Source organism: Labrus mixtus, chromosome 19, assembly GCF_963584025.1.
Source record: "Labrus mixtus chromosome 19, fLabMix1.1, whole genome shotgun sequence".
NCBI lineage: Eukaryota > Metazoa > Chordata > Actinopteri > Labriformes > Labridae > Labrus > Labrus mixtus.
Genome location: NC_083630.1, coordinates 18,621,612 through 18,634,234, shown reverse-complemented (window position 1 = coordinate 18,634,234; position 12,623 = coordinate 18,621,612). Strand labels below are relative to the sequence as shown.

At 42.6% G+C, this 12,623-nt stretch overlaps 1 protein-coding gene across 2 annotated transcripts in view; it reads right to left on the bottom strand.

Annotated features, from left to right (window-relative positions):
* nrbp2b (nuclear receptor binding protein 2b) overlaps nt 1-12,623 on the bottom strand; it is a 33,538-nt gene that overhangs the window by 6,914 nt on the left and 14,001 nt on the right. For both annotated transcript variants that reach the window (XM_061064035.1, XM_061064036.1), the window contains exons 2-4: nt 1,401-1,523; nt 414-515; nt 216-305 (exon numbers count right to left, since the gene is read on the bottom strand). In XM_061064035.1, the coding sequence (XP_060920018.1) occupies nt 216-305; nt 414-515; nt 1,401-1,523 (315 nt within the window). The remainder of the gene's footprint in view (nt 1-215; nt 306-413; nt 516-1,400; nt 1,524-12,623) is intronic.

The window sequence follows — 12,623 nt, the reverse complement described above, 5'->3', positions numbered from 1 at the left end:
TATCGAATGTAATCAGCAGAAACAGAAAAAGAGATGTTAAACACTGTGAGGATAACATATATGTCGAGGAAGACTAAGCCACTAGGGCTGTCTGGTTACATAATCTCTAATCCTGCAGGAAATATAGATCTGAATGAGGATCTGACTGCAGTACCCTGAGCTACCACCGCAAAACAGACGGAGACATCAACACAGTGTGTGACCAAAACACCGACCTTCACATTCATAGTCTTGTGGTTCTTCTTAGTTTTCTTCAGAAACTGTTTGAGGCTGCCCGACGACATGTACTCTGTGATGAATATAACCTGCGGGACACAGAGGGAGGGGAGAATGTTGCTTATTCAGAAGGGTTAAAATGAGAGGGGGAAAAAAAAAAAAAAGATTAAAAAAAGGAGTAAAAGACGACACCGTACCCTCGCCTGGGTCTCCTTCATGTCCAGCCAGTATTTGTGAAACTTGACGATGTTTGGGTGTTCGACCTGCATCAGGTTCTCAAACATCTCCTTGATCTTCTCCTAAAAAAAAAAAATTTAAAAAAAAAGACGTCAGAGGAAGTTCACATCTTCACTTTCCATCACTGACAAAAAAAAAAGGTCTTTCCATAAACGTTCCTTCCTCAACAGAGCTGAAAATGTTAGTCTGTTAAAAGAGTCTAAAGCTCCTTTGAGGTGGTAGGGTTGTCACAATACCAGATTTTCAAATTACATTATCATCCAAGTAAAAAAATAAAACAATATCAATACTTATTTCAGTCCTGGCTCTTATGTTTAATTACCAATAACAGCAGGAAACTTTCAGCAGACATTTCTAAATTGCACAAATGTATTGGGCAACTTGTCAATACCAAAATATTGCCAATGTATTTGTGCAGTTTAAAAAGTGCTCTCTTTCTCGAGGGGTGCCGGTAGCCTAGTAGTTTGCACACGTGCCCCATGTAGGGAGGCTTAAGTCATCCAAGTGGGCGGCCTGGGTTTGAATCCTGCCTGTGGCTCCTTTCCTGCATGTCATTCCCCACACGATTTCAAACTCTATCCCCTGTCATATATCTAAATAAAGCTGAGTCTCATCTCTTTGATGATTTTGTCCCGTACATGCTTCAGTCAGTTTACTATTTTTACATCGAGAAAGGAACATTGTCATTGAGTATTTTCAAATCAAGGTCCAAGCTGGTGGGATGTTGTAAAAAAAAAAAAAAAAAAAAAGAATATTTTCATTATGTGTCTTTGATGAGTTTAAACCACTGGATTAAAAAAAATCTCTTTTAAAATCTTTTCATCTGCAGACAAACCCTCCATCAAAGGATGATTTGATTGCAATGGCCAAATTCACATGAGGCCCCTGACCTCTTATTTAAAGATAAGATTCATGAGTCCTATCTCTACAGTAAACTCTCACATTACCTCCTGTGCTTTGAAGACTTTCTTGTCCGAGAAGAGCACCTCGTTCCACACCACCTCCACGCCCTCCTCTGTGTCCATGGCCAGAGACGCACTCTCCACACCGGGGACATTACCTTGGCTGACCTGCAGGGGGCAGACACATACAGGTAGGAAGAAGGTTAACCATAACAGTCTTATTTTTTTATTTAAGCTACAAACACAACAGTAAGCATTTTCAGATTGAACCAAAACAGTGAGCGGAAAGATGTTTAAACCCAAAATAACAGGGCAGAGTTTGGTAATTATTATCTGTGGCATCATGAGTGAAACATACAACTACACATGAGAAAAAGGAGATATAAATGAAGAACAGTTTATAGGCTGGCAAGACAGCACCTGATTGTGCCTGTAAACGCAGATGTACTGTAACTTCAAAGCAGCCGAGCGTTTACAGAAACCCAGATAACACACTCCAAAAAAAAAAAATCCACTCTAAAATGATGAGACGTCACCTCCGTTGCATCGACAATATCTTCTAAAAGCTTCACATAATCCATTTAGGAATCTGACGACGGCATTAATGAAAAGTTTAATCTACTCTCTGAGACCTTATATCTATTTAAAAGCCATTCACACATGAGAAGACATCACTTTGGACCGATGGGAGATTATTCACTGGACTGCTGGTTTGTATAAAATGTCGGCAGCCAACTTCAACGTAATGATGAAAATAAGTGGAGCGACGGGATGAGCAGCAGCTGGCGTGAAGAGAGAAGCGATGGATTAGGAGACAGAGAGAGAAGTGAGAGAAAGAGGGATTAAGAAAAGAACTACAGGAAAGTGAAGTGAAGAGGGACTGTCTTTAATCTGACAGAGGCAGGCAGCTCGAGGCTGCAACAGCTTCTTTCTTTTTTTTAGCAGGGGGGAAAAATGAATCTTAAACCGCTCATCACAGGATATTGCTCCGTCAGCGAGGTTCACCTGATTTAACCTCCTGATACTAAATACTGCAGCCTCCCTTCAGTTCAAAGTCTATTGCTGGTAAGCGTTTAACATCAATCCCTAGTCACCTTACATGCAGTGAAAATAATGGTGAAATGGCACATTTTCCAGATAAGAGAAGATGCAAACAATCACTTTAAACTGGCCACCCCAGGATTTACTGTCAGACTTTTTTAATCACATCACATTGACATCTGACTATGCAGCACAAAGTCCTAATCAGGAACCTGATGTGACCTCTCTTAGATCCCCTGATGAGGATCAATAAAGTATAAACTTTTAAAGCTACAGGAGACATCTAATTATTGATCCTGGTATCGATCGTCTGAATTGAAATATGTAAATCAGAGGTTTCCCAAACTGACAAGAGGAAGAACTCTTATTAGCACACACCAAGAAACTAGTTTTAAAAAAGCTACTATTTTCTGGGAGGTGCCGGTGGCCCAGTGGTTAGAGCGTGTGCCCCATGTACAGAGCCTACAAGGTCCTTGACACCGGCGATTCAAATCCGACTTGTGGCATGTCGTTCCCCACTCTCTCTCTCTCCCTCATTTCAGACACTATCCACTGTCCTACCTCTGCAGTTACATGTATGATTTAAAAAAAAAAGAAAAATCCATTTTCTTTCTGAAGTAGGTCATCAGCACACAAGGCAACCCGTGCGTCAAAAACAACCTTTCAGCATGTCAGCTGTACACAACACTGCAAAAGGCTTTGTTATCGTGGACTGATGACGTTCACACACAAACAGCTGCAGAAGCTTGTCTAGACAATTGCCCTATGGTGCACTTCAAAACAACACCAGAAACAGGCAAGAAGGTAGAGAGGCTTAAACCTCCTGGCAAATTACATGTGGACCCTCACACTTAATGACACCACGCCCCCAATTATGCAAATTATAGAATAACTCTTTGACTTAATAACATCAAAATGGATTAGATAATAAAGAAATTAGCTTTTTTAAGATTTATTTTTGGGCTTTTGTGCCTTTAATGGAGAGACAGGACAGTGGATAGAGTCAGAAGCCAGGGGGAGAGAGTGGGGAGCGACATGCGGGGGGGAGGCCACGGGCAGGATGCGAGCCCGGGCCGCCCGCTTGAGACAGCAGCCTCAATACATGGTGCGCGCGCCCTAACCATTGCGCCACCAGCGCGCCCCAAGAAATGAGCTTTTGATACCTGCATCATATTTGAACCAGGCTGTACATGTGTTTATTTTTGCTATAAGTGGGCATTTTAATACGGGGGCTTAACAGGCTTTCCTTTTCACCTCCACACTGGCTTCATTTTTAACACAGGAGGTTGCCGCTTTGGTTCAACAGGTTACGTCATTTGAAAAACAGATCATAAATCTGTACCACACAGCTCTACAGTAAAACTGAAACATATTGCATTTTAAAACCCTAGCTGCTTCAATTTCCTGTTGTTTGATCTAATAAAACACACTCATCCCCGCTGGTTTACTCGGCTCTTACGGGAGCTTGAATCCTCATCTTTCACGGCAGATAAATGTCAAGTTTAGAGGTTTGAGGCATTAGGAAAATAAGCACCACACTTCACACCTCCATGATCACCATCATCACGTCTGTGGTCTTTAAACGTCAGCTGGCGTCTCTGAGGAACAGCTGGGCGCTCACATGCAGCTTGATGACAGGGTTGTGACTGAACCACTATTATTCAGCCCGCAATTACTACTTCTTACAGCTAAAAGCTAACCATTGATGTACTCCACAGAGCTCCGCTTGTGCCACGCTTTATGACATCATCTGTCGAGACTCGGGAATGAATGGAGTCAAAAAAACGTCTCTCTGAATCCGGCTGCACAGGAGGAGGCTCATAAACACAAAGCAAACAAACAGAAATCAGAGCGACTTCAGATTTCAGCCTCTGCCGATGATGTTTCCACAAAATACGCTGGCCTCAACGGAAAAAAAAAAAAGAAACGATGCATGACATGTTTTTTGGTCGCTGCGAGCGTTTTATTGCTCAGTGCAGCTGTGAAGCTCACTGCAGGCGAGATAAGACGTTTAATCACACTCTACACTCACTCAACAAAAGGTGATAATCTGATTATAGGTATTACAGAGCTGGAACACAATCCTCATACAGGTTGAGGTGATCCCTGCACATCAATATCCACCACCAGGAAATCATGTCTGCTGCTCTCTGGCGTCAGGGTTTGGCTCTTGTTTATTTTCCTCCTGATGTTGAGAAACACTTGGTCCCCAGTCCTGGCGTCCACGTCCCAGGGGCATGTTGCATGGCTGTGGTAGGGTGAGACTCGTAAACAGCACACACATGCTCGCCTGTGATTGGCTGGTTGAAGGGAGGTGGGTTTAGGGTGTGGAGAGGGATTGAGGGAGTCAAAACAACACCGACTTCTATTCTGCTGTTTGTTTGCTCTACATGTGAGCCGGGTTAAACTGGATCCTCAGGGCTGTCATAGTAACCTCTCATTACCTCCATATACTCCATGTTTCAGTGGGTTTGTAAACTGAACATAACACTTCAAACCCTCAGTTTAGAACCAGTGCTCAAGCTAGAGTGAGGAGTTTGAAAATAACTGAAATCAATATTGATGAGCTACAAAAGGAAACAAGATCATCTCATAATTTTGCTTTTTTAAATAATATTTTACACAAAAAAAAGTTTCACTGTTAAAGGAGGAATGTGCGACTGTTAGATCCAGTAGATGTGCCCCCCCCGAGCCCCAGCATGAAACCAAAACAAACTGCTGTTTGGCCACGCCTCCTCCAAAACTAAAGCCTCCGCTCTCCTCCAGCGACACACCTCCAACCCCTCTCCACACGCCTCGGCACCAAGGAGTCAAGTGCAAGCGGTGGACAAAAATTCACTTTGCTCGGCGCAATATTTTGTATTTTTAAATGCGAAATAATGGAATTTCAAACATGTGATTAAAAATGTGATTAAAGTTGATTAACTATTGACAGCTCTAATTTATACCAACAAGTGTAAACAAGCTTTGAAAATCTTCTCCTCTTCAACCGGTCTCCAAACTTTGGTCAGGCCTTTTTTTTTTTTTAAAAGTGATTTTTTGTGCATTTTTTGCCCTTATTGGATAGGACAGCTGAAGAGAGACAGGAAATGATGGGAGGAGAGATTGAGGGATGACATGTAGGAAAGGCCCAGGTCGGATTGGACTGTAGCCTCTTTACATGGGGCGGCCGACATAACCGCTTACGCGATCGGCGCTCCGACATAGGCCAGACCTGTAAGTGTTGACAGCTTCATTGACCAGACTCAGAGTAGGATCTCTTCCATGTTGATGAAGGCCGATGACTTACCACATAATGAGAGAAGGTGACGAGTCAGCCAGAGAAAGGATTAGCAGAGACATTGACGTACGGTATAGAGCAGCTCTTTCACTGAGCTTCTCCCTGAAGAGGCTTCTTAAATGAAAGTGTGTCTTTGTCTCAGACTGTGTGTGGGTCCAAAACCTCGCCGTGACAAAGAGCTTTGTCTCCCACACGTCAGCTTCCAGCCTCATACCTCCACGATGAGCTGATATGCTGCACCGCATTAATATTTAATAAGGAGATTCTGTACAGCAAAAGGCTACACCCAGTAGTCTGCAACCTGTACCAGATACTTGCTAGGTGTCTGTACTGTATGTAAATGAGCGCAGGCTTCTTTCTCCGCTGCTCCGCTTTTTCTCTTACAGAGTTGGCATCAAAGACGAGCAGTATCAAAGACATGAAGGGTTGAATTATTTTGGAAACAAAAAAAGCCAAAAGTTTCTGTTTCAGTGGATAACTTTAATTTTAGGTGTGGCCTTACTTATCCATGTAAACCTTTAAACCACCGTCCAGTTACACAAAAGTGCTGACGATTAAAAATGCAAAGCAAAGTGAACAACCAGCTGCTTTGTAAATCGTCGTCCAAAAAAAAATGTCCTGTCCAGTCAGCGTCGAGGCCTTGAACCACTGACCGTCTGCTGACCTGCCCCGTCCACACAAACCACTCTTCCCTCTGTCTCTCACATTTCTCTCTCTCTCTCTCTGTTTCTTTCTCTCTCTCGCCCCAGGATGTCACATGTGCAGCACACAATCAGGTCAGCGTCTCGGACATTATGTGTTTGTGTGTGTGTGTGTGTGTGAAGTGTTACGAGATGGCACCAGCCGGCGTGACAAGTCGAGCAGAGGACAGAAAATGTGCAAATAAACCGTCTTCATTCCCTGATAGATGAAAGTCGACTTTAATCATCAGGAAAAAAAATCAATTGAGAGGACTATTTTCTCGGATGAATTCTCTGCACGTGTCACATTATCTGAATGAAACCGCTGCCCCGGACCTTCGCATTTCAGTTTCGACGTCTTTTCAAAAAGGACCAGCAAGGTCATAAGCAGACGGATCACAGCACCCATCACATCTCACTTTTTCATTTTCTCACAGAGCCGCGTTTAAAGCTCCCCACTTTGAGGAATGTAGGACAGCGAGGGCGAGTTAGCAGAGCAGAGAGCTGCTGCAAAAGAAAAACAAAACAGGACACGATGTAGACAAAACACAGCGAAAAGGAGGGGGGGAAAAAAAAGAATTTGATGTCCTGCTGTGTTGTAAAATTTGACCTATTTTCATAAACACACTCACATGAAATCAAATTAATCCTGCTGACAAAACTACCTTTGATGAAGACAGTCACCCTTGACCAAATACTATATTTTTTTTTTGGGACTTGAAAAAGCATTATGAGGCACAAAAGATGACAAAAGATTAGGTTTCTGCAGGTGTCTTTTAAACAAGTTGCATTTGGTTTCGCAGTTGTGTTTCAGTCTGTACCAGGGCTCAAAGATTACACTGTCCATGCTGTCCTCGCTCCCTTTGTCACAGGGACAAAGCCGCAGATTTATAAGGCCGGCGGGAGAGCGATGGCAACACCACAGCTGCATTCAAGAAGTGAAAAGCTGCTCGGACTGGGATGTGATAAGCATGGGAAGTGTTTGGCAGCCACATTACATACCGATTTTACCCGCTTACAGTGATACTGAATACCGAAATGAAGCTTTGATCTCACGTCTACCTGCAGGGTGAGAAGGCAGAAATGCTCTAATGTCGGGTTTGAATGTTGGGGGGGGGGGGGGGGGGGGCACCCAAGCTAGCGGCCCAGGTTTGAATCATCGTCAAGAGTTTGACAAATCAAAAGGTTTCTTAATTATGTTAAAAATGTTGTTGATAATAATGCTCCAAACTGGTACTAATAAACTAGCACTTTCTACACATAAGTCGGCAAACAAGTTGACAAATTTGTTGATCATTTTTGCTCAGAACAGTTTTCTGAATTGATTCAAAACCACTATTTCAGTTTTTTGTTGTTGCATATATTCCCTGAATCTTGATGGATTACTTTTTGATGTTTTGCTTCAAAGTAACGTCATTATAGAATTGATGTCAAATGGTTCTTTTTCTGTTACTTTCCTCGTTGATTCCCTGACCGATCGTTCAACCCCTTACCTCCACATGAATCCATGCATTACTCTAATCTGGTCCGTGAACTCTGATGTGAACTTTGTCCATGTGTAGCTCCCTGAAACCTCATGGAGCCTTCCATTCAGTGAGCTGAAAAGCCCCGCTGCCCTTCAAGCACACACACACACACACACACACACACACCCATCCATCCCAACCTATCACACATTCCTGTGTTCAGGCAGCACAAGGTCAGGGTCATTTTATCGGCATACCTAAAAAGTGTATCTAACAATTTCTCTGCTCAACCCTCTAAGACGAAGAAGATAAGAAGTGATAGCAGTCAATATTGATGATCAATATTTATCTTGATTTGTTTGTTTGATCTCTCTCTCTCTGTTAAGCTACAGTGACATAACGAGTGGTCTGTGTTTTTCTCTTGAGCAGTATGTGAACAAGCGTCTTAGCTCAGAGTCACGACTATCAGGAGAACATGGCCTTCATTAAAGAAATAACAACCTTTCTTATCACATCTCAGCAGCCACCTGTGTTTGCATCGGCTCTACAGGAAGTGAAAACTGAACTAAGAAGTAAGATAACTCATTATCTAGCTGTGTCATCACCCCATTATTATTTTCTGTAGTACTCACCCTCTAATGATCATCACAGGTCACAGCATTTCTGATTACCAGCTGGGAACATCGCTCTCTCACTTGACCTTGCTACAGGACAAATTGTGAGAGAGTGAAAGGCATGCAACAAAAGGTTGAAGGAACGTCAAGCCTTTATGTAATTATTGTTTTTCTGCTGACACTGTAAGAAGTGAAAAGGTATTAAATTGCATGTTTTTGTTTGGTCACATGTATTGTGGTATATCTTTAAATCCTAAACATCCTTTGTTATGTATTTTGGCTGCTCAAAAGAAGGGTTTACTAGTTGCTCAAATCTACTATTTGCAAACTCTTTCTGGACGGTGAATTGAGCGCTTCAACATTTTCAGGAGTTTTGTGCAAGTGTTAAAAGGTCTTGTGTTCTTTTAACCGAGGGATAAAATCAAATTATTAATTATTCAAAGCTATTCGCTCTTTTAGAATTCCTTCTTGGAAGACCATAAATATTACTGAAAAATCATCAACTTGTGTGCAGCAAGCATGTCACGCACTTAGACTGTAACACGGGGAAGGCTGCGGCCGTAACCGGGGGATAAAATTCAAATTATGAATGACTTGAAGTTGCATTTTCCTTCTAATCACAGTAATGATTTGGAATGATAGCCTATCAGTGGTGGTCTTGACCAGACTTGATTTAAAATCAAAGAGTCCGAGACCGAGACGCAGCCGAGTAAAAATGCTTTTGATTCCGAGATGAGACCGAGATCTTCATGAAGTGGTCTTGAGACCAAGACAGATTCTTAGTACATCAACATTACTCTGCAGGAGTCCCGGGGTTAACAAGGTTGACCTGTTGTTCATGTCATTTCTAATGGAGCAAACAGACCTCGGAATAACAGGGGGTCAAGTCTTGTTGGAATCCTACAGAGTAAAAACGGCTCTGAAGTGGCCACATGAAATTGGTTTGTGTAAACCTCTAGATTGACTTTTAATTGTTAGGCAATATCATCTGTGTTAATCAAAAAAGGATGCTTTAAAACAGACTTGAGTTTGAAGCAATTAGTGTGTTAATGCCGCATTGAAGGATCAAAACATCTTTCCTGAAACAGCAACAAAATGCAGAACATTTCCTTTAGATTCTGCAGCGATCAGCCTGATTCAGTAGTTACACAGCTAACGCAGAGTTAAAGATTCATGCCAAGTCATAACTGTAGAAAATCTGTATGAATCATCAAAGGTTTCGGTCTTCTGTCAGGGCTTGATTGATGTTACAGCTGCTGGCAACACTCACTGTTCATGTCACATTCACAGAGCGAGGAAGGAAGTCGTCTCAGTGAATAACACAAACACCTCTTTGCCACTGCTGCCAGGTGAAGTAACCTTTTCTCTACGGCTGACATCCCACTCTTACTTCTGAATGACCTATCCAGAGTGGTTCTTTTTTTTTTTTTAGAACAGGAAGATGCCCTTTAAAGGCTGCCAAGGTCCCGGTCTCTCCGGCCCTGCAGACTCTCTGACTCTGACTCTTGTCGAGGACGGCTACCGGATTTCCCACGGTTAAAAACAGCAAGTTATACAAGACTCGCTCACGAGCTTTGAGCCCTTTAACCATACTTTCCATCAGTCTGCGGTCAGCAGTGGAATGTAACTCAGTGCATTTTCTCAAGTAAGTTTGATGTTCTTGTTCGATATTTCAGTGAGATTGCATCGTATGAATGTCTTACTTGTAAACATTAATAAGACTGAGAAAGAAACTTGTAAAGAACATTTTAAAGTATATTTGGCCTCCACCAACGCCTCAGGGAAATATACTGTATGGATTTTCATCTGGTAAATAGGGAGCTGACAGCTGGTTCAAAGGAGTTTTTTTGGATGTTACTGCTTCATTATGAAGTAGAAGACATCGACGAGTGTATCGAGGCCGAACATAAACTCTAACACTGCCGCCATAACTAACAAACAAAACCAAAACGACTGGCTGAAAGATGCTATGATGACACGTAACACTGATCGGTGCGTTACATTTTTCATCATCATGGCGGCTGCCTCGACGAGACACAGACCATGTCAACTATAAAATTACAGATTTCTCTGGCTTTGAAAACTTTTTGGAAATATTTGAGGTGATGCAAGTACTCAACAATGAAATCATATATAACATAGGCTTAGTCCATTTTTAATGTAAAATTCTACATATGATACCTTCAAGGTAATGAAATGTCTTTCAATGCAATGTTATGTAACAGAGACCCATAACATAACCCAACGTAACATAAATGGCATGCATACTGTTTATCTCATACTTCCCTTTACATCCTCTACATCAGTAGAGAAAGCATGAAACATTAAAAGCAAAAACTGTGTTGTGACATATTAAAGAGCCCATATTCTGCCCTTTTTGAGGTTCGTATATTTAATCTATGTATCTACTTTTGTACGTTCACAATAGCTAAAGTCTGAAAAAAGTGTCTGTTTTCATGTACTGCTCCTCCTTGCTCCCTCTACGCTCTGAGTCCGTCAGCTACGCTCTGTTGAGCCCACACTGTTAGACCCCACGTGGGCCAAGTCTGCTCTGATTGGTCTGCCGATCCGCTCTGTCGTTATTGGTCAGTTGCTCAGCACGCGTCTTGGAAATTTCAACATGAGCTGCAGGGCTTGCCACAACGAGCCAATGGGCTTAGATCAGTGCTCTCACACTGACAATGACGTCGGACTGACACATTATCGAGGGGGGCTAGAACCGAGCGTTACATGCGGCTAATGCTACAGCTAACAGGAGGACGTAGGAGAAGCCGCGTTTCCGCAGACTTTGAAAAAGCATAATATGGGACCTTTAAATTGGCATGTTATTCATAGACCATCAGTCAAACTGTACTAAAAACTCCACCACAGTCTGCAGTGTTTGATGAAGGCAGCAGCTGATTGTGTTTGTATAGAAAAATGTAGTTTTAAGGAAAACATTATTAGATGTAATTCTCGTAATTTACTGGCAACTGAAATGCTGTTTGATTTTTTTTTAACTGGGGATTTGAAGCCCTTGATGACGTAAATACAAGTTTACAGAGTTTCAGTCCTTTGGTCTTGGGCGGACATTGGGAGTGGGCTGCTGTCTGATTCACTTAGGATTAAAAGTCCAAATTGGCCCTCTGCTTTGGTTTCACCAACAAACACACTCACACTCACAAACCTTTGGAACCCAAAGAAAGACTAAAAGAGTGGCACAGTTTATAAAACAAGGAAGGAGTGTTTTGCATTGGTCTCTTTTTATTCCTGAATGCTCGAGTTCTTGGAGAAACGGCAGCAGTTCTAATAAAGCTGCAAAAAAAAAAAAAATACATATGTGTTAGTTTGGACAAGTCTGGCCCCCTTTTCCTGTTACTTTAAAAACATATGCTATTGGTCGTGTTCCTGCAGAGGCTTAACAGTGTCTGGCAGAGTCCCCCTGAGTATTTAACTTCTCCATAAAGTGGGGTAATTTCTGCCCACTGTATTACCCAATCCATGCTTGTAAATCCACACACACAGCTTGCTTCATTGCTACTACAAACCCAGAGGAAGCGATATATGTTATATGAGCTCTGTGGGCTGAAACCCCCCTCCTCTGCGTCCAGCAGAGGTTACTGCAGTACAACTTTCCAGCAAGCAAAAGAGGTGATTCGGGGTAAAACCCTCAAAAGACTTGGCCAATGGTGCGAAGGCTTACTGAGTGTTTGTAGCCGTCCAGCAACAGTTAAAAGCTCGTTGTTAGCGCAACATTGGTGTGCTCATGCATGTTGAGACACACATTAGCTCTCCCATTACTGGAGGCAGGAGCAGTAAAACAATATTGTCAAGCGCAGAAAACCGCTTAAGAGGGGGCGGTGAGAATGTGAGTAGAAGTTTCTCCCGCCCAGATATTGTTTTGTTTATCGGGTCCGAGTAGCCAAGTGGCTGATACGAGCTTGTAAACAGAGAAAGCAGATACGAACGAGATGACAGGGCAGAAAAGAGTTGTGGTTATCATGTGGTGTTTATCTCACTGGGGGGGGGGGGGGGGGGGGGGGATTAAGCCCAGTAGTGAGAGTCAACCTGAGCTGGCTCCTCAGCGCGTGTTCAAACAAAGGCGCTGTTGGCAGACGTGCATGGAGACGGCAAGCTGCTTTTTTTGTGCCCGTTACTGTTATGTAACTTTAAAGACAAAGCTCAATGGAAGGGTCTGTGAATGCACA